This window comes from Chroicocephalus ridibundus, chromosome 6 (genome assembly GCF_963924245.1).
Source record: "Chroicocephalus ridibundus chromosome 6, bChrRid1.1, whole genome shotgun sequence".
Taxonomy (NCBI): Eukaryota; Metazoa; Chordata; class Aves; order Charadriiformes; family Laridae; genus Chroicocephalus; species Chroicocephalus ridibundus.
The window spans coordinates 22,628,854-22,655,189 of record NC_086289.1 but is presented as its reverse complement, the minus strand read 5'-3'; the positions used below and the strand labels follow the sequence as shown (position 1 = coordinate 22,655,189).

Sequence of the window (26,336 nt, the reverse complement as noted above, 5' to 3'; positions counted from 1 at the left end):
TGCTCTTCAGCCTAGACCCACGCTAACACCTCGCTCTCCCAGAGGCAACCTGTCCCACCGCAGCGTGTCCCCACCGGGCTGTCACCACGCAGGCGGGGCAGAGCCGCGCTCCGGCTTGGACTTTTGCTCCGAAGCGAATGCAAACATCCTCCCGGAAGAAGTGATTGCTCCCGCAGAGAGCAAGTCAAACACCGACGCGGCCCTGGCTAAACAAGGCCCGCACTCCTCCCGCGGCTTTTATCTGCTCCAGGAAAAGGTGGGACCGCGGCAGCCGGCCCAGCGCCGCAGCGCCCGCCTGCCACGCTAACGGCTGACACACGGATGTCCAAACCGCGTCCCAGAACTCCGGCGGCCCTTCCCGGAGCGTCCCGCTCATACCGAATTAAGACAGAACGGGACCCGATCCCCTGTAAACCCGCCCCGCGCCGTCCAAATCACAGCGCAGACGGTGGGAAAGAAGCCCCGCGGGGTGGGAGCCGCCCGCCTGCCGTCAGGGCCGCCGCCGCGCCCGCTCCACCCACCCCACCTCAGGCCGCGGCCCGGCGCCCCCCGCTCCGCTCGCCGGGCCGCGCTCTCCGGGCCGCCGCCCCTCGGCGGGCGGGGAGGCCGGGGCTGCGGCCCGAGTGTCGCGGCTCCCCCCGGGGAGGCCGGGACCCGCCTCACCGTGTGTTCGTGCTCGTCGGCGCGGGCGCGCAGCGGCAGGCGGAGGAGAAGGAGGAGGAGGAGCGGCGCGGCGGCCGCGCAGAGCCGCAGCCCGGGCGCCGCCATCTCGGGCCTGGGCGTCTCCGCGCACGCAGCAGGCCCCGCCGCGGAGCCGGCCCGCGCCCCGCCGCCAACGCCGACCTGCGACGCCACTTCCGCTCCGCCCGGCCACGTCATCCGGCCGCACACCGGAAGCGCGGCGCCTACGGCGGCCGCCGGGAGCCAAGGACGGCGCTGCGCCGAGCCCGTCCGCCGGACCCGACCTCCCCCGCTGAGGGGGCGGGTCGGTGCCCGCGCGCGGAGCGGGGTCCCGGAAACAAGCGGGGAGCGGTCGGGAGCCAAAGCGTCCAGGCGCTGCGGGCGTTTGGGACAGCGCGGCCTGCAGCGTGAGCGTGTTGGTATCTGGGTTATTTTTTAATTGATGGAATTTTATAAAATCATAACATATGGATTAATGAGAAAATCTAGAATTATTTTAGAACAGCCTGCAAGTACCCTCAAAAATAAGTGTAACCCCCTGCACCGGCGGCGCAGACTCGGGAGGGGTGAGGTGCGAAGGGCTGCGCCCGCCCCGGGGGCAGGGCCGGAGACGGCAGAGCTGCAGCCAGCGCCGGCCAAGGGAAAGCCTGCAAAAACCTCTGTGAACTCAGAACTCTATCAAGCTGCAAGTCCAAAGTGGAAAAAAAAAAAAAAACAAAAAAAAACAAACGAAAAAAATCCCACAAGCCAAAAAGCTCACGGTATTAAGCGTTCATTTAAAACTGAACAAATACAGAAAAAATTTTCAGATGCTATCAGGCATAATATTAAAAAAAAATAAAAACAGGGGCTACACCATCTTCTCAAATATTGCACAAGCCAACAAATACATAGACAATGAAGGACATGAGCTGAATGCAGGAGCTGCTCCGTGCTGTTACACGCCACCCATGCTTTGTAGGAACGATGCAAAAACAGATTTCCCGGTTCACCATTTCCACCACACCTGTACGAAAAGGTTTTCCCCTCGTGGTCTTACACATTCAGCCTACCTTCCCCGAACATAATTTTGCAAGCTATGTTTATATGAAGACTTTTCCAAATAGTACATTTGCAGTCTCCTGCTTATTTCAGTAGAAGCAAGGTCTCTGTAGAGTGAGATACTTGTCAAAACCCATTCAAAACCCCTGTTTATCTTAAAAAACCCCAACCAAATAAACACAACTAGACAGCTTTGCTAACACCATATGTTTCTTTCCAGTCATTGCATCTCAGTCCAAAACAGAGTAGCTTACCCTTGGGAGACAGAGAGAGGAGGCTTCAACATCTTCCGTTTATTCAGTGCTTAAGTCTCTCAGTCAACAACGGGGCCAGCCAGAGCCATCTGCTATGGCAGTTTTGTGAGGCAGGCTGTGCAAAGAGCAAACGCTTTCCCCAGGGCAGCCAGCTGCCACCTGAGCTTAGTGGATTGGTTGATGCCTCTACAGGTGGCCAGGCCATTTACTTTTTACCAGCAATTTTATTATCTGTTCAGTCCTCGAGTTCTAATGTTTGACGGAAACACGCTTCATTCCCACTCTCCCACCCCCAACCATATTCCTTGAGTAACCAACAATCTGGTTGCATGCAGTTTTGTTCTCTCGTGGCTTCTGAGCTTCTGTTTCAGTGCACTTCTCATCTTGGGTGGAAGCAATGCACACCACGTGCTCACCAGCACAACTGGAGTCTACACAGAGTCCATACACTGAGCTGTAACGGGATTAAAGCAACTAAATGAAACCAAACCAACGGGGAACGCACATTTTGGCAGCTAAGAAGGTGCATCTCTGCTGGCCTGTAAGAGACACGAAAGTCATGCCTGCATCTCAATTGTTTAACTGTGTTTAACAGTGAAGCCATTTTAGTGCAGTTCCATTTCTCCTTGATAGGGCAATAGTTTTGCTGTGAGTGCTGGTAAGTGAGATCCCTAACTAATCCAGGAGAAGTTACAAAGAGAAAGTGAGAAGGGAATGCCTAAGACTACAGCTGTGTCTTCAGTTCCCGCCCCCGCCCTTACACAGTGCAGAAGGGGCCTGAACAGAGTGCTTTTATAATATTACTCAGCCCCACCTGTCCCCACTCACCTCTCCTCCAAACCAGAGCCCCACTAGCGTTTGGTTTTGTATGATAGATCAGGTCAGACTCACGAAGTATCTAAGCTGCAGAGGGACTGAAAGGCTACTTAGGAGCTACTTTCCAGCAGTGCAGATATAAACCATCTCACTGCAGCACTAGCAATAAAAATCCAGTTCACAGCCATGTTATTAGGGTTGTGCAAAGGCAAACACTCAGATAAACTTCAGATAAGCCCCTCCCCACAGAAGACATTTGGCTATCGCATGCAGGGAGTGCAGAATTAAAAACTAGCTGGGGAAGACAGATCCCTGGGCTGCTTCAGTCCGACAGCTTTGAAAGGAAATCTTCTGCATGACACACTTTCATATTTTGCTTTTCCCTTCCTGCCTTGTTACATCTTTCCCTACATCCTACATTTCTACCTTATGTTGTGCCTGGCAGATGTGAAAGCAGATGAATTCTTCTTATCACATCACAGCTCCAAGCTCTGGAGCACAGCTGCAGCCAGCACTAAGGAGATGGGGAACTTTTGTAAAAAACCAGGAGCTGTATGCAAACCAAAGCATGTGTGACAGCTGAAGACGATCAAGCTGCTGAATTTCCTCTTTTAGTTTATTTCTTTTATCCCTGTTTCCTTCACTTATCCATGCTACTATTTTCCTCATTTCAGCACCAAAACCTTCTTCCCTGCTTCCAATTTGACCAAATAGTGCTGGGAACTCTGTTCTGTTCCAAGAAGAGCACAGGAAGGCAGCTCCCAGCTCACCATTCCCCTGGCTACCGTGAACAAATAGCAAACTGTCAGTGAGAGCCTGTAGTGTCAAGAGTTACTGGAGAAGGCACTGAAATCCTTTAAGAAAGAAAAAAAAATAATAAAAAGGGCACCTCTGTAGCTGTAGGCCTGCAGCACACCACCTGCGTCTCTCTATCATCAAAACGAGAGGCTATATGAACTGCACTTGGAGTCATACCCTATGAGTTTAATGTGTAGACGATGTTTAGGGTTATGTCTATACCGCTGAGAGCCGCAGGGGCTTCTCCACCTTCATTCACTGCTGGCTGAGTCACAGTTGCCATCTGTCACTCCTGCAGCTCCACACATTGGCTCTACCACCCTGCAAGAGAAAGGAGCTACAACTCTACCCCCTGCTCTCTTACAGATTGAGGGGAGCTTACATGACCAGACAGAACCTTTACATGTGCTACCTGTACGTCAGGGATCACCTAATACTGATGTATCTATGTCTTTCTCAGGGCTGGCAAAGGGGGAATATCGTGAAAACCAAGTAGGCAATGATGCTTAATTCTCTACCCTAAATGTCACCTTGCAGAATTCCCATCTGTGTCACTCATGGACAACCAGAGCCCTAAACTTGTCCCCCAGGGGCCAGGATATGCACAGAAGATTGCAAGGCTTGGAAGAAAAAAAAAAAAAAAAAAATGACCAAACATACAAGCAAAAAAAAAACCCAAACAAAAAAATAAACCAAAAGCGCCCCAAAAAAGCCCAAACCCAAAACACCTCACTTCCATCATTCAAGTCCCTTCAGATGAGGAATCAAAATTACTTTCTACTTTACATGCTTTCTATATTTGGAACACAGGGAGACAATCCAGGAAGCTCTCAGTGTGTAAGCCCGCAGGCAGGAAAAAGGCTGGACACAGCTGCTGCAGATTCATATCACTAGAAAGGAAGAGTAGGGGAAGCAGAGTTCAGTCTCGGGGCTGCCTGTTTCCACTACAGCAGGCGAACTACAGAGCTGGTGTTTGTGAGGTGTGTGCATTTATAATTGGAGACTCGCTATGCTATTCCAGAGCATGAACTGAAACGCTTCTACAATGAACACATGTAAGAGATAGAGAACATAACATTGCTGCCAATTCCTTCCTCTAATTTGAGAGGTCAGTCATGTGATTTAAAGTAACAACATACCCACTCTCTCCCCAAAAAAAAGTTTAAGTACAGTTGTTCTGTGATACAGCAGGTCCCTTACCAGCTGCCTTGGGAATTTTCATGGTAAATGCAGCACACACAACACCCTGTTAATGTCTGTCCGCTTCAGGGAGGGAAAGGGGAAAATCAAAGGCGTTTTCAAGGCTGTATGCAAAATACATTCTCAAATAAAGGCAACTTCTTATCCTCCCATGGTTAATGATTGCTGGAGGGAGATTCTACACCTTCTGGAAAGTCAGTATATCCGTACCCAAAGTGTAACACCATACAGCAGTAAGTTCACCTGCTCCCGCTGCAATAATTGTTCTTCAAACACAGTCTTCAAAGAAATTATTTTCTTTACTTTTTCAAGCATGTTTTCCAGTCAAGCCCTTGTAGGTTGTATCGAGGGTTTTCGTAACAATGCTTATCAGGAATTAGTTTCTAAAAGGACATGTGTTCTTTCTTGGTCAAAGGGAAATTTCATGTTGGTGCAGGGCTGCCAAGACACGCATCAGCGTTCTCCTTCCCAACCATGATACTTTTTCTTGAAGTCCCCAAAGCACCAAAATTCTTCCAAGCAAAAAAGTTACAGAAGGCCAAGAAGTCTCAGTGAAAATCATGGGAAAAGTCACCAGAGCTTTAGGGAGAAGGAAGGGGAAGAAAACGTTTGGCTCCCACTGATAAATAATTTAAGACAACCCAAAAATATCTGTACAAACACACATACAAACAGAAAAATCTCATATTCCACAGATATTGAGAGATTCAGCGACCTCTTGGCGGCACAGGTGGAGGATAAAAGCCTTCGCAGCTTACAGGCCTATAAAAAGACAGAGAATACAAATGTGTTAAAAAAAAATAGTAGAGAATAGGGTTCTGGAACAACACATTGCATGCAATAACACTGTATCTAAGAATGCTGTATAAGCAATAGTCATACAAGAAATAGAATAGGCTATCAGTGATTCAGCAACAGAGCAGATGCCAAGGTGCCAGAGCCCTGTTCCTCTCCAAGTTCTTTCTTCTGCTCTTCAGCTGCAGTAATTCTATTATTACTGGAAAGAGATGCTATAATACTTGGTTGGAGTAAAACTTTGACAGTACAGTAGCTTTCTCCTGAAAATTAGATGAAGGGCAATAGGAGGAGATCAAAAGATTCAAAATATTTTTTTCAAACTAACTACAGATAAATTCCAGCTATATTCTTGCCAGAGTTGAGCCAACATACAGGACTTACTGCACCCACACATTAGTAATTACTGTTTTAAGTTGGAGAATTTTATTAGCATCTGTACTTAGATGAGCCTCTAGGGCCTGGACTTCATACACTTGCAGTGGTTGGGCTAAAGGAATGTTCACAAGTTATTTAAGTTTGTGGTGGTCTGATCAAATCAAGGCAAAACCCCTCAGAACCTTTTATAAAGCCAGTGCAGTTCTTTCTTTGAGGCCAATCATACACGTAAACAAGTGTACTTTGGAGAGATCTGAAATTTGTAAAAAGAAGAAAAGTTCAAGGGAATGCCAAAAGGGAATTCCCTCTGCACTACACTTTCTATGTTCCAAGAGGATCTTCTCAGGCAGATCAGGTACTAAATCTCTGCCAGGGGCTGGACGCTACTCCACCTGGGTCAGTCTTATTATGTCAGGTGTTGTGGGCTTCAAATAGTGCTGCGCTGCCCCTTGCAGTGTGTGGCCCACAGTAACAGCCTTGCAATAGGCATGTTACCAGCTAGGAAACCAATTTCACCAAGCATTGCAGATGAGAAACAAGGATCTTAAAATTCCTAACAGTGTGTGTTGGTAAATAATAGCCTGGTAGATTTTGTTGAAAGACACACTTGCTTTCTGCCCAAGGCTTCCATATCGATTCACTGAAAGCTCATGTTTGAGCTGCATTTTAGCTTTACCTGCTTGCTCCTCGAGGAGGCACTCTGGGAGGCCTTTCTGGAAAAGGCATCCGCTCTGCTTGGTGGGCGACTGGGCTGCGGCTTCTAGTTGTTTCTGGGACTTCATTGTCCTACAAAATGAAGACAAGAGGTTATGGACCAGCAAAATTTGGTTCTTGTGAGCTTCACAATAGAACTGGCTATGTTTTGCCATTTCTGCAAATGCAATGCCACCCCTGAGGTCCTTTTCTTTTGCACAAAAACAGAGCCCTGTACTTACAAACAATGGACCAGTATATAGCAGAGGTGAGAGCTTACCTCACTGTCCCCTTCCATTCCACTGCTGACACTCAATATGCTCCGAGTGCTGGAGCGGTTACTTGCACTACCTGGAGTGAGTAAGCAAGAGAAAACAAACTGTAATTAAATCCTGGTGATTTAACTGCAAAGCACTAACTCAGGAGTCCTCCTAACCTCATACCTACCTCTTGCATGCATCATTTAATGCTAGTTTAGATTAATTTATTTCCACTGTTATTTTTCACGTGTTCAGAATCTAAACAATGAAATTTCATACCATACAGACCACAGGGCCAAACCATTCAGTTTTGCTTTCTTTCTAGCAGATTTCTGCACTAGATAAGGCAGGCTTCTGGTTAAATACTCACAACCATAATCTAACTGAAAGGGGCCAGTGCCAATACCAGCTGGTAAGTCAGGTAACTATTTTCACAAGTGTTACACACCCAACATTTATGTATATTTAAATTACCAGTCCCCATATCCTTAACAACGGAACGGAGGTAGATGTCTCTGAGCAGTGTCACGCATTCATTCCTGGAATAAGTGACTGCTTGAGAGGTTATTGTTCCCAATAGCTGTTCAGCACCTCCTCTCACAACAATCCTTACCCTTCACAGGAATGTTTCCTAGTCTATTTCGGAGCTAAACATCAAGAATCTGTTCAACCATCAGCAAACATTTATGCAAACCCATTTAACTTGCACAGACTCAGAGTAGGGAGTATTTCTGCAATCAGTCAGGGCATCTATGAAGGGGACAGCAACTCACAAACATATCCTACACTGCTATAGCTGGTCTCAGTCATAAATACATGCTGTTCTATAGGGCTGTGCAATACTGTGACACTAATGTCCATAAACCTAAACACTGAAGTGGAGGCTAGAGAGGTTCTCTTATAAGATGCAGTCCCTCCCTAGCCTTGGTAACTCATTATCAGCTGGTATAAACAGCAGGACTTGAGAGTGCTAAATACTGTGTTAGGGTCCGTTCTCACAGTCATGCCATGGGAAAGAGCCAAGGTGCACACAGTAAACTCTGCAGGCCTGTTAACACTTCTCTCACAACTGCTTATATGCAAGTTACTGGCTCAGTCACCTGCCTCTGGCACCTACTCTGGATGTGTGCCAGCTATATCTTGCCAAGAGCCACAAAAATAGTAACCTCACCGGGACTCAGTTTTCCTTTCAGAGGACCAAAATGATCTTAATGATTTCTGCAAGAATTGCTCAGTCTGAAGTAACAGCAAGAATGCAGGGATTTAATTTGCACAAATTAAATGTAGTAAAACCCAAAGATAATAAAATTGTGCAGACTGTCTACATCACTCAAGAGGTCCCACAGTTACCAATGAGAAATGCTGTCCTTTATCTATAACAATTGAGGAAACGACATGTTTCCCAGCCTGCAATATAACTATGCCCTTGAGACCAGAAGAGCACACTGCCTGCTGAGAGTCACAGCAAGAGAGTATCCTTTTTTCTTAAGGGAGCAGCTGCCATCTACTTTTAAGAACTGAAAACAGGTGATATGCCTTCCCTGAGAAGGCTCAAGGGAACCTTTCGCTCAGCTTTCAGGTTCTTCTCCTGCAGAGATGCAGACACAAGATGCCCAGACCACATGATGTACCTGGAGTTGCTTTTGCCGTTTTAAGAATAGCCAACCTGAGGCATGCAGGATTTGGGGTGCTGGTGCCAGTGCTGGGATTCAGGAACTGTCCCCTGACCTGGCTCCAGTCAGGCTGGGGAAGTGTTTTCCATCCAGCTTTTCTGCAGAGAGGGTGACAGTCAGGGTTTGCTTACTTGTTGTGCTGGATGTGCTTTCTGTTTTCCAGTCTCCTCGCTTAAACTCCTTTTTTGGTGGGAAAAAGTTTTTCCTGGGAGCGTATTCATATATTCCACATTCTGGTTTCCCCAAAGTATTATGAGAATGTCGAATTGGTACTGTAATTTCCAAATCTGGAAGGGAAAATGAACAGCTCAGAAGGGTCTATGCACGCACAGCCTCTGAGAGACAGCTTTGCACTCCAGAACAAAGTTAAACACAATCCCATAAGCACGATCATAACTGTACATGAATGAATCAAGATGCACTCCACAGATGTGGGCACCCTTTCCTCAGTCTGGAAAATTGAGGAGTAAAGCAACTTCCCTATGTTTTAGCCAGCAGGCATATGGATGTGAATATCAAGACATCATATAACTACAATACACACAGAGACATTTCTGTCTGAGTTAGCTCCTTCACTACCACAGAATGTCAAAACCAGAGACTGTTACCTGCACTTTTGTCTTTTTTTTGCTTCTCCATTTGCCTCCTGGTTATGCTGTCTCGTAGCCGTTTCAGATTTTCCTAAAAACATCACAAGATATTCTTTTCAGGGCTTTGGATAAAGGAGGATGAGCAGCTTTTTGACAATACCAATATTATACTTCCGCTAACTTTGTAGCCAAGCTCTAACAGAGCCTGCTAGACCTGGCTGAAGTCCAAACTATGTCAACAGGTTTTAATCTATTCCCTTCAGAAATCCATGTGTGCCTTTCAGAGCAAAGTTGTGTCAAACCAGGACAGTCAGGTTCACAGACTCACTGGCAGTTGCAAATAAGCAGCACGTTAGGTTTGGAACTCGCTCTATTTACTGTTTCCACTGGGACACTGGCACAGAAACAAGACCCACGTTCAAGTAACTGCATAGTGCTTTCTGTACTAATGAACAGATAATTTTGACTTCAGGGACAGAGGAGGCTGCCATGCATCCCACTGTGTGAGAGACAATTCAGAAAGAGTTCAGGATGTTCCCACTGAAGCAAGAGGGAACACCTGGAAATGTAACTGGGAGCAAAGTCTCTTCACCATTCTGTGGCAGCATACTGCACCTTACAGTAAAGAAAAGTGGGGAGAGAAAAAAAAAAAAAAAGAGACAACTTTTCCAGCAGGGAAATAGGTCCATATGTTAAGAGGAGGAAACCCATGAATACGTGTAAAAGCAGACAGAGCAATTGCTGTACCATGAGGCAAGATCTGGAGCAGAGAATTTGAAAGCTGCTCATGGGATGGGGCACCAAGCATGCCACTTCTTCTCTGCTACAGATACCTACTAAAGTATCACTGCACTCTTTATTGACAGAAGGGATTCCTCTGACTGTTTCTGGGTAGAGAGAACCCTTCCAAGTGAGAATCAGGAGGAGAAAAGTCTTGGCTTTGTTCTGACAATCCCAAGACAGTGTCACACGCTGGAGACCAGCAGCTCAAGTGTGAGAGCAGAGTGCTTCAGCATGAAAAAAAGGCTCCAAAAGCAGCAGGCAGTGGTTTTAAAGAGGGACCCCCACTTGAGAATGGAAATTTTAAACTATGACTGCTGGCTCCACCAGTCATTATGTTGCTGCTGTCAACATAATGACTCCCTCATTCAGCTAAGCCACCCAAACACTGTGCTTTCACTAATGACTGCTGCTAGACCTTGCCCATCAAAGAACAGGTAGTCCTGGAGCCATCAAACACCCGGGGAGGGATCAGAGCATCTACAAGATAGGACTTCAAAGCAAATACACCATCTGGGACACTGAGTCTTCACTGATCCAAAATGGATGAGAACTGACAAGCTAAATGTTCATCACAGAAGTCCCCTGCCAGCTGGTAGGTGCTAGGTGACCTCCAGAAAGGTAATTTAGCCAACTGTATTTGGCCCAATTCCTAGTGTACAGCTCTCCAAAAACTATCAATACTACTGCAAGACAAACAGATCTGTAAAACAGGTACCTGCTTATTGCTGCATGGGAACAGCCCCTCTGCGTTCGGAGAGAAGTCTGCTAGCTGGGGGACTGCATTAGCAGGCTTTCTGCTCCAACCAGGAAAGAAATGTACCTACACTGAACAGCTTGTGATGTATTCCTAGAAAGACAGCTGTACTTCTTAGACAGTGGAATAAGTCTGTACCTGCTGGAACCGGAATGATTCTGATCTCTTTTTCTGGTTCAGTTGCCACTCCTTAAAATGAAGCACAGCTTCATCAACGGTGAGTATGCCCATTTTCACTTGCTCCTGTAACGTAATCAGCTGCCGTTGACCTGGGGTTTTCATTCCAGCAAATGGATCGTATATGCTTGATTGAGACAGGTCCCTTACAGGCCTGACTATTGTCTCTGAAGAGAGAACAACACCAAATATATTATTGAATACTATCCGCTGTCCTCACTGAGTACAACGGAACGCAAGCATGCTTGATATAGCAGAGATACAAAAAAAATATAATAAAAATCAATATTACAGATGGAATGTTTCCCTAACCGTAAGAGTGTTTTGTCCTTATGCCATCCTGCCATTTGTCAGGGCTAAAAATCCAGCTGAGAGGCAGCCTCATATGCCAGTCTCCCCCAGGGATAATCTCTGTTCTTGAAAACATCATTTAAGTGAACAGCACCAAACGTACTCCTTAAAGTGCTCTGCTTCCCCACTGCAAAAACATCTCTCTCTTCAGCAATCCACAGAACAGAGCTTTCACCTTGGCAGTCACAAAGCTAGACTCTTCCTAGGTAATCTGCACAGCGTAACAGAAAGGTGAAAACTCACCCTGCTGATGCTGGCTCTTTGTAACTCATTTGCAACATAAAGAGGAGCTCCCAACACATGAGATAAAGCTCAGATGTGGTTCCTGGCACTCTGGTAGCACACAGGATAAGAGGTGAAAGAATAAGGACACGGTTTTGGAAGTGCAGAGATCAATGGCAAGCAGTTCACTAGAGGTTAAATCCCAGGCAATAATGATCAACTAGCAGTGTCTATATCCAGAAGATCAAAAGTGGGACACCGACTCCATGAAGTAGTATGGGTCACAACATAAAAAAAGGACTTCAGTGATCCTTATGATACTGATTGAGGATAAATTCCAAGACAGGGGATACGTACAAGTATGTGATAAAAGGGTACCCCTCTCACACTCCGCAGTTACAGAAAGTTTCCAATGTCACACAAGGTCAGAAAGGCTGGGTCATTCATATAGGACTATTATCCCCAGAGCCTTGTAAAACAGACTATTCTGTCACACTTCACGCAAATGAAGCTATCTCAGCAGATTTGCTTTTGGATTACTGGAAAAATTTTCAGGGTGAACTTAGGACTTACCTTTCTTAACCCTTCCTCTAGGAACATAGAGATTCTCAGGTCTTTGAGCTTTCTGTGCAAAAACTGTAAAACAAACAGTCTTTGATACTGAAATGCATCTCACGAAGACAGAAATTACAAGGATAAATATGGGAAGCATACACAATTCTATACTGCATTACAGCTTCCATTACCCTACTAAGTTCATTGAAGAAAACAAGACAAGGAGTTGTACAATAGACCTCCCCTTCTATTGACCTCAAAGAATTTATCTCGCCAGCTCCAAGAGAAATCTGGACACACTTTCCCCACAGTCCTGTCACGGGGAGAAGGAGAAGTCACTGAAATTACTCTCCCACATGTTACTGTAGTTCTTGATGGAACGTTTGTGAAATACGACCAAGATTTCCAAAATTGCCTAGCAAACTAAGAGGCACAATTTTCTTCAGTTTCAATTAAACCCCACCTCAGAGGGAGGTACTGAGGTATAGAATCCTGTCCTATAAAAATGTTATTGAATCAATGATACCATTACAGAGCTTGATTATGTCCTTATAATATCAGGATCTTTCCTATTTAATTGGATTTGTTTATGCTATTTGGGGATAATCTGTCGTCCTACTGCCTTCATTAAGAGCAAGCTCAGGCCAAGACCTCAAGGTACAACATTGCCACATTTTCAGAGTAGAGTAGGCAGAAGATGAAAAACAGATCAAAATTGGATCCCAAAGGTAATCCAGCTCTTATAGAGTGAGAAAGACTCCAGAGCTAAATAATTCAGGGGTCTCAGAAATGTGTAGATTTTCTTGGCATTTATTCAGCAACTGGAGCCCGTGTCAAGGCCATTCTACAGTTGACTAGTATATAGTTTAGGTCCTGGTACCCAACTCACTTTTGGAGATGTACAGCTCATTGTCCGGCTGTGGAGAGCTGGATTCTGGTCTTGGAACAGGAACTGGAGGTCTGCTAGCCATTTCCTGCGGAAAAGTATCTTGTTCCACTGAGTAGTATACATCTTCACCGTACCGCTGGTAAACTTCTTCCTCTGAATCTGGCACATCTATGCTACTGCCTGTAACAGAGCAGAGTTTGTAAGAAAAACAACCTGGCCACTTCACTGAACACTGGATCCCTCCAGATGCACTATGTATTCTCACCATATTCTTACCAAGCTAGCCATTTCACAGGCAAAACCATCCAGTTTTGCAGTGACTTAAAGTGCCAAAGCCCTTCAAGACATGACTTGATAGAGAAACAGTTAATTCAATTAATTCCAATTAATTAATATATCATAACAATTAACAAATCAGAGCACTGGTTTCCAAAAGCTACTTGTGGTGGTCTACAAAGTACTACAGAGAATTGTTCCTTTGTCTGAAATGAGCAATCGCCATCAGCTGACAATATATTTGATCTCAGAACAACGTGTCTCAGAGGGAGCTGGGTATGCACATCTGTACTAAACAAGACCAGCTACCATTATACCACCTCATCATCTCCATTCTATTCTCACTCTTAGCATGACTGCAAAATCATCATCTGCTGTCATACCTGATTTAAAAGCTAGCTTCCCTCTGTTTGCGTGCTAGCAAAAAGAACTAAGAGCTCCTGGGCTAACTCCCTGCTTTGTCGCCAAGTCACAAGTGAACACCCTAACCACTGGACTGACTTTCCTTTAGTGATGTTGCAACACCTAGTTGAGTCAAGGCAACGGGACTGCCAGAGCATTGGTGTTGGCAGGGAAAACAGAACAACACGTTAAGGTCCCCAGACTTAATCTTGCTCTGGGTCACCCACAAAAAGTGAGCCTGTATCCCATGCAACCTGGTGAGTCAGCATGGATATCAGGGGATAGCATGGAGCTAAGGTCTGGCTTTGATCAGAGAAGTCTGAAGGAGCACTGAAGAGACAGAGTGTAGATCAGGTTTGAGAGACAGTAGTTATTTTCCTCTTTCCAGGCTGCTGTTTTCAATGGATGGACTTTTCAATAAAGCATCTACATTAAAATTCATCACTAAGTTATGCTGCCCTACTTTATATGCAGCCTCTGCCCATGAGGGGAGCCTGCACCCACATCAGGACACTCAAATTAATTCCCATCACTAAGATAAGGACAAAACACAGCCATTCCTGAATAGATACCAGCTGTGTGCTTGCACTCATTGGTAGGCAGGGAATGGAACTAGAAATCACTCCTCTTTGGTAAGAAACTAACCACATTTGTGAAATCACCTCACAAGCTGCTTTTTCTGTTGTGCCTTGTTTGTACTCACTAAGGCAAAGCTATTATCTGTGTCAAACAGTGTGGATGAGCTGCTATCCTTAACAGATCAAGGAGAAATCTCAAGTTCCATTTAATTGCTTTAACTGTGCTGCTGCCATCCCTCCCTCCAAACAGGTCTCACCTTCTAAAAACTTGCGGAGCATTGAGTCTTTCGTAGTTAGAGAAACTTCATCTCTGTCAACTGGTGTGTCTGGTTTGGACTGAAGCATCTCTACATCTGGAAAAAATCAGGAAGATGAACCTGTCAATTATGCTCTTAAACACGTGGAAGAATGTAATATAATACAAAATGATGTGGGATTTCTGACCGGACCTTTGGTCTATGGTGAAAACCAAAGAGGAAGCCAGGCAACTGACCAGACATTTGCCTCAAAAAAGGCCCCTAAGTTGCTATGTTCAGTCCACTCTGCACAGATCTTTGCCAGCTGCCTGATGCTTATGCTTGAGGGTGACTAACACTGCTTATTGAGAAGTTCCAACAAGGCTCCAAACAGGCACTGAGGATTAGCTACTATTGAGAGTGTGTTGGCCAGGTGAAGGTTTTGGCCTCTGCACGGTGCTCCTGAGAGGCCAAACTGAGTGGAAACTCTGTGACGGCAAAATAAGACATTAAGGGCAATTTACCCATGACACACAATATAGTATTTGTTTTGTTTATTGGATAAAAGTCAAAACAGCTAGGTGAGTTAATTAGTTGGACTGGAAGGTGTTTAGAGGGTCAAAAGATAATTTAGTATTGAGAAAGGAGTGACAGCAAACAGTAAGATACTTCGCTAAGTCATTGTTTTGACATGACAAATCCTGGTTTTAAAAAAAGTCAACGTCATCATAACCCTAAAACTAATCCTAAAACTAAAATAAAACGTTAGGCAACCATGCTCTTAATGATACTAAAAACAAGAGTGATAGAAATGAACTGTTGAGGTTTATTGATATAAGTGAATTGTTGAGGCATATTGTGAAATACGTATTACTATGTGAACTAGATAGTTTGGGTTACATGAAATTTATCTATAAATTTCTTTTTAATATTTTCTGAACTTTCTTATTTTTGTCCTACAAAGCTGAGGAGATCACAAGAAAGGGATAACCATATGCTAGCGATATTTTGCTTTGTTAGAATGTTGCGGGGTTCTTTTTAAAAGAATAATTGTCAAAGGACCCACTGACAGTCACGTGAATGCACCCAACCTAGCTTTAACCTCCCAGGAATACCTCAAGCGTAGCCGCAGCAATACTGCATGCTGTGTGGACTAATGACACCAGCTGCTTCTCAAGAGCTCTGCAGTCCATGCCAAGCTGCATGCTGCTGCAGCTAATCTGCTCACCGCCAACCTAATATAAATTTCACTTAAGTATCGTTGCACTACATGGAAGCACAGATTTGACATCTGAACATCCTAAAGAACCAGCGCTACAGACCTGTATTTTTCTGTAGAGCGTTTCCCACCTTGCAGCCACCTTGATTATTTTTAACATAGCTTTTTAGAAATGAACCTGTAGCAAATACAGGCCCAGAGGAAAGCCCTTACTTTATAGATTTGGGGATGGAACAGAAAGTGACAGGTGTGCAAAGTTCCTTTCATTCTCTGGGGAAGGAACAGTGTCTTCCCAGTTTTGGTTGTGCTCTGCAGGATTACTAAACCAGCTGTGCAACAGGATACTGCAGCATTTGTTTTCTGTCACATAGTCAATGTACTTAAATTCATCAACTAATCAGTTCTCCTTAAAAGACATAATTGCCACCTCGCTAACCTCTTGCACATGGGCCTGTTTTGCATACAGATGAGACCTAACATCTCACCCATGTACCAAAACTGAAGAGAAGTTCTCGACTTCGTCAATGACACTTTCTATTCCACTTGCTGCAAAAACAGGCTAGTGAGACAGAAGTGACAAGGTGGTGGTGCACACAAACTTTGGGTATCACAGGAAAGGTCCCCAGATTTTCCAGAGGCTATTGGAGAAAGTTGGTCTGAAGGGTTAGCAGGAAGAGGGCTAAGCATTTCCTAGATGTCAGAATTTAGTAGCTAAAAGATATTTATGCAAAGAGTTTCAGTTTCCCTTTGCAGGGTTTAAGGCTTCAGAAGGGAGCTCAACCAAGGCGCGAACAGACAGACATACAGAAGACAAGTTACGATCTACAGACCCTTCCCAACAGCTAAAATATCCATGTGTGGGCACCCTTTACAAAGTAGTAACACCCTTCCCCCTTTAAACATTTGCAAACACTAGATACCAGGTATTCCTGCACACAAAGTAAGCTACCTCTTTGCAGAGGCCAGTCCTTTATTATGCAAGACAAAGGCTTCAATGTGTTGGCATAAACCACAACTCAGAACTTTATAAGCAGTTACATTTTTGTGCACAATTCCCTCAGTTTACTCAAGGATAACAAGGAGGCTGCTGTTTCTTGCTCTAACTAAGGAAAAAAAAAAGAAACAAAACAAAGAGGACAGTGTTGAAAGCTTGGTCTCAAGAGAATAAAAGTGGTAGAGGAGGGAGAGGATATGCAAGTGAGTAGAGTAAGGGCATCACAACTTATTTATATGTGAACTAACATCTACTCTTTAGGTGTTGGAGATAGGCGAATTACAGGACAATAGATTTTAGTCAGCTAAAATTCTCTAGGATAAAGGATTAAATCTCTGCATGAAACTCACACTATCTAGGGTCTGAGTGTCAGTTCATAGATATGCAAACAGTGCTAGGAGTCCAGACTTGTTTCCACCAGCCCTTGGCCACTGCCACTGTCTGACCTTAGACAGAGGAAATTCAGCCTCTTTCCCCAAGCAAAACAGCATCATAACACACACAAACCAGGCAGTTTCATAGTCACACAAATCAAACACGTTTTCAGCGCTTTCAAGAATCCTTGCTCTCAGAGCCCCTCTTGCACGTAACTCCAGCCAACTATAAATACTGTTTTGCAAAAAAAAAAACCAGCAGGAGGTGCTGGTGAAAGGAAAGCAGGAAAGGCAAAGCACTTAATCCAATGCTGTAGTTCATAGTACCAGATTCATATGATGGAGATAACTCTCCCTTTTAGCTGTTCAGCTGCTGTTTGTTACAGTGTGTGAGTGATTCAGCTAAATGACATTTAGCTGCAACCTGCACCAACCTGGAGCATATTCTGGAAAACTATGTTTAACTTTACAGGTATTTGAAAAGTGTCATAAGAGGGAAGTGCTCTTCTGAAGTGAGAACAATTAGATTAATGATAAAATATTAAATAAGGCAATTCAATCTTATTATTAAAGAAGAGCAAACAAGGTAACAGCAGAAGCTAGTAAGTTCTCACTTTTGGAAGGAGTACTTTGGTTAGGAGTACTTTATAATCTACGCTGCTCAGGGCATTAAGACCTCCCTGGGAAAGAATGCTCCCCTCCAGCAGAAGGGGAGGCAGTGTTCTGTAGATGAACAAAATCTTTTCCCTTTTTTTTTTTTTTTTAATTCCATCATTTATCTCAAAACTTAAAGGGACAACTAGCAATTCAACACAGGTGTGTGCAACTCTTATGCGGCATCAGTTTAAGCAAAATTGGGCCCTTGCATAGCCTCTGTGCTTTCTCTGTAAATGTTTCCCCAGGATCAAATGCAGAGAGAAAAGAACACCACATAAAAATGCATTGAAAAATCAGAAGCAGAATGAAGAATACAAGAACTAACAGAACAATCCAATATTCTAGTATTTGCTACTACTTGTAACTCATTACAATGGCTCCAGTCCTATGTTACCCTATTCTCGAAACAGTTCCTGTCGGACAAATTGACCCTACGGTAGCTAACCTTCCTTTGATCAGTCTCTGAAACAAACTGCTGGAAGCACACCTTGAGCACAATAAATGGGCATGCTGCCACAGTATGGTTACACTTAAAATAGCCCAGGTATTGTCCTCTACACCACAGCCATAACTACTCACATATGGGCTACTCTGACCTGGAGAAAGTACCTCAGTAGAAGTCATTTATAATTTCCTAGAGAGTTCTTCATCCTCACAAATCTTTAAGTCTGTACAAAAGCTTGAAGCCTTTATTTGTGATGGCACTTCTAAACCAGCCAGCACTCCCACTAATTTCAGTGAGGGCTTGCCTGTGTGCTGGTATTCTAAATAATATTGAAACAACTTCACTTTGAGAGAATCAATCTAAGTGTCAAGCTTTGTGCCAATCTAACCTTACCTGTTACAATATAGGTAGATTTTAAGCACTCCTCAGATAAGTTGTAAATATTCTTCAGGCAAAGTCTAACAGACTACATAAGAAACACAGAGATTTTCAGTAAAAGACTCCTGAATGCAAGGTAACAGAGATTTGTGTGCAGGAGCAATACACGCTGGGAGAACTCCAGAAGAAGCAGGAAGCACACTCACATTCCTTGCTGAGGTATTACAGATAAGCCATATACATCATCTTACCAATGAGAAAAACATTTTAAAACGCAAACTCATTCAGCTCTGCTTTTCAGTAAAGGAATTATAAGTATCTACGTTTAGGGACAGCTTGGGTTTTTACCTTTCTAATCCTACTAGCCTTGCAGAGCCTGCAGTGCTTTTGCACACCAGAACTTTCTGGGGCTGTTCCCAGAGACCTCTGCCACCCTGCTGATGTGGCCGTGCTTGCAAAAGCTCCCCCTAAAGGACAAATGCCCGTTGGGCCTTTGCTACTGAGAAGGCTTAAGGAAAGCACCCTGACTTAGGCTGCAAATGCACAACCCTTCCCATCCCATGGCAACTTTTCCTAGCTCTCCATCTCCATGCCTGTCAGCCAAGCAAGCTCCGTTTTGTGTATTCATCCAAAACAGCAGCCAAACTCCTCCTGAGATCTGTCAATCAGAGTAAGTGAGGGCAGTAAAACCTATGTACTTGAACTGTTTAACTTAATGTGGCTTGTTTGACAGAAACAGGCAAGAAGACATGGATGCAAGCAACTGAGCACACTGAGGGAGGTGGTGATCTTCAGCAGCGAAAAAGAAACAGACACCTTAGAACAATTAGTTCTTCCACCAACAGTCTGCAGAGCTGGCAAATGGTTTTCTTGACAGGAAGCAACACTGATCTAAATCTGAACCAATATGAAAATATTTTCAGAGTCCAGTTCAAAAGTGGTAAATTACAGGGAGCTTGATTTGCATCAATACCCCCTGCATAGTTTCGGGGAGATCTGGATGTTTCAGGGGTCAAAGACAACAAGCTGAGCTTAGTGGTTTTCAGCATGTTTTTACCCCTCCACAGAGTTGGTCAATCAGCCCCATTCAGAGGTGCGCTGATTGTGGGCAGAGTTTCAAATGTCTAGAAACTCTCACTCCCATCACTGTGAACAGCAGCGGCTTTATTCCTAAGGAGTCCAACCAGCCTTACTGCTTATCTCCACCTGAAGGCAGAATAATCCTGGGTTTGGTAGCAAAACTATCCTTGCAGCAGTCAAGCAAAACTGCAGAGGAGAGTTTATGATTTCAGGCAGAGATCTGACCAAGTCTTCTGGACTCCATAATCAATGAAAATGTGTTTTATAACATCATTTAAAAAGAGGAGAAACATATAAAAGAGGATCAGATCATATAAAATCATATGAAAGAGGAGAAAACCAGCCCAGGACAGATATAGTCTATATGCAAAAGTGTTTCAGTAAGAAAGCTTTTCCACTGAAGCAGCACACTTAAAACTGCAGAAACACTAGAACTCCTTATGCAGGTACTCAATCTACAATAAGCTAGATCCTCTGCTCATCATGGGAATCATAAAATATATCAGTGGGATGAAGCCAGACCAAATAGGCAGCTCAGTAAGTGCTTAACATAGGTACTCAACCTGATATTTGCAATTGGCCTCACTGAATATTAAAGGAATGGTGAAGAAGTTAAATATCTGCATATTTATCAGAACTAGCTCTGTATTTTTAGCAATAAACCAAGTGGATTAGAATAACGATTTTCCAACTATAATCTTTACAGTACACGTATTTCAAGGTATTCGTTTTCTTTTGTTCTCAAGCTGTTGAGGTAGAAACTCAGCACTTGCTTTTCAGTTTCCCAGTTGCCAGTAAGATCACATCTTACGTAGTGTTCTTTTCCAACAGTGTCTGTAAGTCAGAGTGTCCCTACCTCCCTGGGTCTCAAGAGGGAGAAGCAGGACATGGCAAAAAATTTGGTCTCTTCCAAATGCTAACTCACTTGCTCAGGGTTCAGTTCATCCTCAAAGCATGGAGGAAACAGCTCTTGATCTTGTACACTGGCAATCCGAGAAAGGTTTAGAGCAATTTTATCAGCCAGCTAACATCAGAACTGGAGCGTGGTTTCCTTGTTGCGAAAGCAGAAAAGCTATAACCAGCCCTTACTCTGAAACTCAACTGAGGCGCTACTATGTATAACAGAGACAGACCAGCTTAGCCCTCTTGGATGGGGGCTCTGAGCAACGTGATTAATTGAAAAAGTCTCTGCTCACTGCAGGGGAGTTGGACTAGATGACCTTTATAGGTCTCTTCCAACCTAAACTATCCTACAATTCTGTGATTCTACGAATATACATACAGAGATCTTCTGAGGCACCAGGGACAAATCCAGCCATGGATTCATAAAGCTCTTCATCGGAGCCAGGATTCAAGGAACATTTCATTAACAGGTCAGTGGACAAATGAGCCATGGACTCATAAACAGACTCATCCTCCTCGCCTTGCATCAGCTCTTCCTTAATGTGAGTCTTCAGCATATCTGCAGTTTCCTGGAGAGGAAGGAGGGCAAAAAAAAATATATTCAAGTCTCACTTAAATAAAGAATCTGGAGAATCAAAGCAAGCAAAAGATATCTCACTCTCCCACTGCTCATGGAAAAAACCTTCTAAATGTAGCCTATTTGCAAAAACTAAGGCTTCTCAAAGGAATTAAATCCCCACTACAGATGTGCAGGCCTAGCCTTCAAGATCTATGTTGTAATAAGACACAACGAAGGTGAAACAAGTTGATGCCAACATATTCTGAATAGCCATTACAGCCTCTCATCTCCTCAATTTCACATCCTACCTGATGTCTGCAAACTCCTAGAATATAAGCAAAGCTCATTCTAAAAATACAAACGCTTGTCAAAGGCTATTTTCAGATAAGCGTAGCTGACCATAAGGGGGAAAGCATGCCACATGCGGAGCACCTTCAAGAAAGCAGTTTTAGCTTTGGTGTAGATTCAGTTTCAGTTTCTTGGCGTTAGCAGCAGCACGTAACACCCAGAGTGGGAGTACACAGACCCTTTTCTGTGAGATTAACAGGAAACCTCACAGCAGGCAGCTGTTCATGTAACACAGGCAACTTTCGATTCACAGGACAGCGGAACCCTTTCCCACATATTTGTAACGTGGGCTGGGTGTGGAGGGAGGGCAGTGCAGATCACCAAACCATGGAGGTCTTTACCAAAGCACGCAAGGGTACAAAATCTAAAGCTTCATCCTAGCCTCCTCCCCAAGCTCCAACTGTGTCACAAGCACAGCCATCTTAACTAGTTGCAGTACTACAAGATATTCTTCCATCCGTAACTGCCACCTCATGGGCCTTCAATCCACAGGACATGTGTCAAAACTGTCTACACATGCTTCCCTCCACAGTCAAAATGTGTCAGGCAGGTAGCTCACACGATGCTTTAGGAAGGTGCAGAGCAACTTTCACTAGAGAGAAAATTAGGTGAGGGGTTTATTGGTATTTTCAGATATCCACTCTGGTACTGCTACTAAATCCATAGTGCTTCTAGTAGCTACCTTGCAGCGGACATGCTGGTGCAGATCATTTGTGTGCTCTGGTACTAAGCTGCACATATAGCTTGATGGTCAGTAAGCAGGACCCACTCAACACAGCTCTGTCATTGTGCTGGTGGAAAGGAGGACACGGGAGGAGCACGGTACTACAGTAAGAAGTTGGAAGGACTTCCTAAACATTTCTAACTTACCCCAATGCAAAGATTTTAATCACACAATTTACAGTTTCTGCAGCCCTCCTGCTCTGAGAACAGGGAATGACCTTTATTTAGCTCTAATGTACAATCCTAAATTCATGCTTATGTGAAGAAGCAAGCCCCAAGTCTAAGAACCACCCATGCCTCCTAAATAGGGCTTAAACACTACTGCAATTGGCTGGCAGAACCACACTAAAGCTGACAGATCTACCACCCACCATTCAGACAACTACTAGGCACAATTACATACAACTTTTCAACTGAAAGCAAAGGCAAATAAAATCTGCTGAAGAACTCATGTGATCTGAGTCAAGGAGCTGCTTGTTATTTTGAAGCACAAAGGCTGGAAACAACTGAAATGGAAAAGAAAGGATAAACCCCATGCACAAGCACAGAAACAATTGCCTGGTGCAGCTGCAGTCAGGTCTGTGTCATAATCTGGAAAAGTCAGAGTGCTTTTTTCCGGGGACAGGGTTAGTGCAAAGAGAACTGAATTGTGAACTGGGCTCCCAGAGAGACCAAGCAGGGAACGGACATCATCTTAATGCAGGAAGAAATGAATTTCAAGTGGAGCAGGCAGACTACACAGATAAACTATGAATGAGCTAATAAGCGATGCAGTCATAAAGCACCTCAGACTGCAGCTTCTCAAACATATTCTGTTCCCGTATTACTCCCTAAAGTAATGGGATGAAGGGGCTCCAGCTTTGCCAAGATCAGAGGTTAGAAGAGTACACTAGGCACAGGCCACATCCCTGCAGAAACTCCATTAGATGGATGGATGGATGATAAGGAAATCCAGCATGGCGGTCTCTGCTTCCATCTTATTTGCTGTGTGCAGAAGCCCCAAAACTTCCCCAGCTCCAGAGATGCACCCAACCCTCAAGCCTGCAAGCTTTCAGTGTGGCTGGATGTCTGTCTTCTACACCCTACCACTCCGCATTGCGCCCTTTATTACCACATCACTCCTGCTCCCCCAACACCAAGCTTAGCACTACTGCCCACACCTGCTGTGGGACAATGTAGGAGGACTGCTGCTCCCTCTTACCACGTATTCATCAATGAATTGGCGAAGGTCCTTAAAGCCATGCTTTTCTGCTATGGTGTTTGGATAGTGGCCATATTTGTTGGCTACACTGTAGGCCTGCAGTGCTCCAGGACACGTAAGCAGCAAGGCAGTGAGGTTCTTCAGCCCATATCTTGCAGAAAAGTGAAGCAGTGTTGGCAACTCCTCATCCCTCTGATCTGTGAGAACAGGAGCCTATTAGAATCCAAGTTTCTCTCTAGCAGCAACAGAGCTAGCAGGTGAGACACAAAATTTATAGCAAACGTACAGACCAAAGCAGGTGTGAAAACCCTGAGAAGTATATATACTGTTTCAAAATGGAGCTAACTGCGCAAATTAACTGAGGCACCTAGTGCACCTCCAGGCTTGAGTCCTATGACCTTTAGTGGGGAATCTGGCACTGTAACACCTTAACTTATGTAGAATCAGTTTTGCAAGGACCTCCTAGATCATCATTCCAGCAGGATACATCTGCTGTAAGGAAGTCATGTCATGGTGCCACACCAACTGCTGAGTGCCCACTGTGCACCTTAGAGTAGAGTCATGGGGTTGGGGGAAAAGGACGGAGCTGGGGAGAAATACCACATGGAACTGGGAGAAGAACAAGGGAGAAAATATGGGAGACATTTTGGGGAGCATCATCTTTTCACGTTGGTTATGTTTGACACTGTCTACATAGCTGCATCTGTCACAGTGCAAGGAAGTGAGATTGATCCACGTAATTAAAAAAAGGATCATCCAGCCTAGATGACAATCCCCCTTCCACAGGCTTCATCAGAAATTTAGCTTCCTGGATGAGATCCAAGATTTTTGAGACAACCTGTGCAGGTACCACACACTGCAGTGTTAAGGTGCTCCAAGGTAAAACAACCGATACAGATGAAGTTTAAAACAAAACCAAAAATCTTTTCACCTACTTGTTGTCATATCTTCTTCTTCCAGCTGGTTGATTCCAAACAGGTGCAAGCCACTGGCAGGAATGTTCTTCTTCAGTGACTCAGTCAACAGTTTGTCCAGTGCTTCTATGCTGTATGGCACGATTTTAAAGGCCTAGATAACAGTGGAAAGTGATTTTGTTTGGGAGAGTTTGGACATTCAGTTAAGGTGAATTAACCTTAAGTTAAGGTGAGATTTATAAGGTGTTTTTTTATTTAGCATGTATCAGAGAACCGTAGGCAGAAACAATGTTAGCAAAAAGGTAGCAATGTTCAGGTCAAGCAAAGAACATGAATACTTTCCTGGGCCAGAAACAGAGTATCATTAATATGAGCAGATGAGAACCATATGCTCCACTAGAAGACAGAGTACAATGAGAAAGTCACTCATGCAACTGGAAGCACAGAAAACTGTTAATTCCTACTTCCTTGACAGGTATAATCTTACTACGGAAACTGTTCCAATGAAGTGTCACTCTTGCTCTAGGTGTGAGCTATTCCATTTTGAATTGCTTTGGTGTACACTCTGGGTTTGGCTTATGGACTGGTTCTTAGCCAAAGACTGTGAAGCATGCCTATTCCCCAGTCAGAGGCACAGACCAGTACTAACTGGTCCACAACTTGAACCAAAAAGAAAGGGAAAGACAGTCCCCCCTGCCCCAGGTATGCTGGTGACTAACATTACTCTGTAGGTTTCTGCTACATGCAGGCAGGCAGCAAAGACAAGACACCTGGAGAACTGCTTGTGCACGCTTTACCCCTCTGATAGCATTCAGGTATCCCAACTGTGCTAAATATGAGAACTCAGGAGTGGCTTTAAAGAAATACATGCTAAGAATCACCTCTGTCAGGCAAGATCATGGAGCAGATCCTTCTGGAAACTATACGAAGGCACATAGAAAATAAGGAGGCGACAGCCAGCGTGGCTTCACTAAGGGTAAATCATGCCTGATGCATCTAGTGGCCACTTACAATAGGGTTACAGTGTTGGTGGGTAAGGGAAGAGCAACTGACATCATCTGTCTGACCTGTGCAAAGCATCTGACACTGTCCTGCACAACATCCTTGTCTCTAAATCTACAGGAAAGACAGGGAGGGACTCTTTATAAGGAAGTGTAGTGATAGGCTGAGGGGGAATGGTTTTAAAATAAAAGACGGTAGATTTAGATTAGATATTGGGAAGAAATTCTTTACTCTGAGGGCAGTGAGACTCTGGACAGGTTGCCCAGAGAAGCTGTGAATGCCCCCTCCCTGGAGGTGTTCAAGGCCAGGCTGGATTGGGCTTTGAGTGACCTGATCTAGTGGACGGTGTCCCTGACTATGGCAGGAGAGTTGGAACTAGATGATCTTTAAGGTTCCTTCCAACCCAATCCATTCTATTATTCTATGAATAAACAAATCATTTTATGTTACTCTACTTCATTCAGCTAGTATGAATCTTTGCTACCTTCTCACATCTTTTCCAAGAACGCTTAGGTACAAATTTCCAAACAATTTATTTCTTTACGATACTTTCTGTTATATCGAGTTCTGTCATTCCAATCTTTTCAAGTCATCAAGGTCTAACTGTGAGTGTTGATTGACTGCTTTTTTTTTTGTTAGTTGGATAGCCTGAGGCACCTAAGCCAGCTATTTGCTCCAGAGACAGAAAAAGCACCCATGCTTTTGACAAAAGGGGATGTTAAGATTATGTTAAAATCCCAAAATAAACTTGTATTTCTTCAATGCAGAAGAGCTACTTCATGGCAAGCGCTTTTGTTTATGTCCACTTGTGTAGCCTCTGATAGAGCTGGTTTCCAAAGCAGCTGTTTGCTAGTGTCATTACCTGGCACATGAACTGTACTGGGTTGGCCGCATTAACCAACAGACTGCTGATTTCTTCCATGTCGGTATGATAAGTGACGCTTGTTTCTCCCACCATCAAGTCCCCTGAATATATCTGCAGAGGCACGGTCCCAGAGGTTAAATCTTTGAAAAGAAAGAGAAGAAATCACCATTAAGAGCAAACAGTGAGAATAAGTCTGCATCAAATACCTTGAGGATAGGAGGAGTTTGGAGATACTGCCAGCTGGATACCAAAACAGTTTCTCTTGTATTGAA

General features: G+C 44.3%; 2 protein-coding genes across 3 annotated transcripts in view; both read right to left on the bottom strand.

Moving 5' to 3' along the window:
- Positions 1-896, bottom strand: part of TM9SF3 (transmembrane 9 superfamily member 3) — a 49,792-nt gene extending 48,896 nt beyond the window's left edge. The window contains exon 1 of the mRNA XM_063337566.1: positions 664-896. Coding sequence (XP_063193636.1) covers positions 664-879 — 216 coding nt within the window. The 5' untranslated portion in view covers positions 880-896. The remainder of the gene's footprint in view (positions 1-663) is intronic.
- Positions 897-1,463: 567 nt separating this feature from the next.
- The window catches only part of PIK3AP1 (phosphoinositide-3-kinase adaptor protein 1), a 49,705-nt gene continuing 24,832 nt past the window's right edge, over positions 1,464-26,336 (bottom strand). The window contains exons 5-18 of one of the 2 annotated variants that reach the window (XR_010071473.1): positions 26,062-26,204; positions 24,219-24,351; positions 23,284-23,480; positions 20,832-21,021; positions 14,424-14,519; positions 12,911-13,090; positions 12,040-12,102; positions 10,855-11,060; positions 9,198-9,270; positions 8,721-8,876; positions 6,937-7,007; positions 6,640-6,749; positions 4,791-5,552; positions 1,464-2,430 (exon numbers count right to left, since the gene is read on the bottom strand). Coding sequence is in view for 1 of the 2 variants with exons in the window: in XM_063337565.1 (XP_063193635.1) it covers positions 5,498-5,552; positions 6,640-6,749; positions 6,937-7,007; positions 8,721-8,876; positions 9,198-9,270; positions 10,855-11,060; positions 12,040-12,102; positions 12,911-13,090; positions 14,424-14,519; positions 20,832-21,021; positions 23,284-23,480; positions 24,219-24,351; positions 26,062-26,204 (1,673 nt within the window). In the remaining variant the exon portion in view is untranslated. The remainder of the gene's footprint in view (positions 2,431-4,790; positions 5,553-6,639; positions 6,750-6,936; positions 7,008-8,720; positions 8,877-9,197; positions 9,271-10,854; positions 11,061-12,039; positions 12,103-12,910; positions 13,091-14,423; positions 14,520-20,831; positions 21,022-23,283; positions 23,481-24,218; positions 24,352-26,061; positions 26,205-26,336) is intronic. The other variant, XM_063337565.1, reaches the window with a different exon arrangement.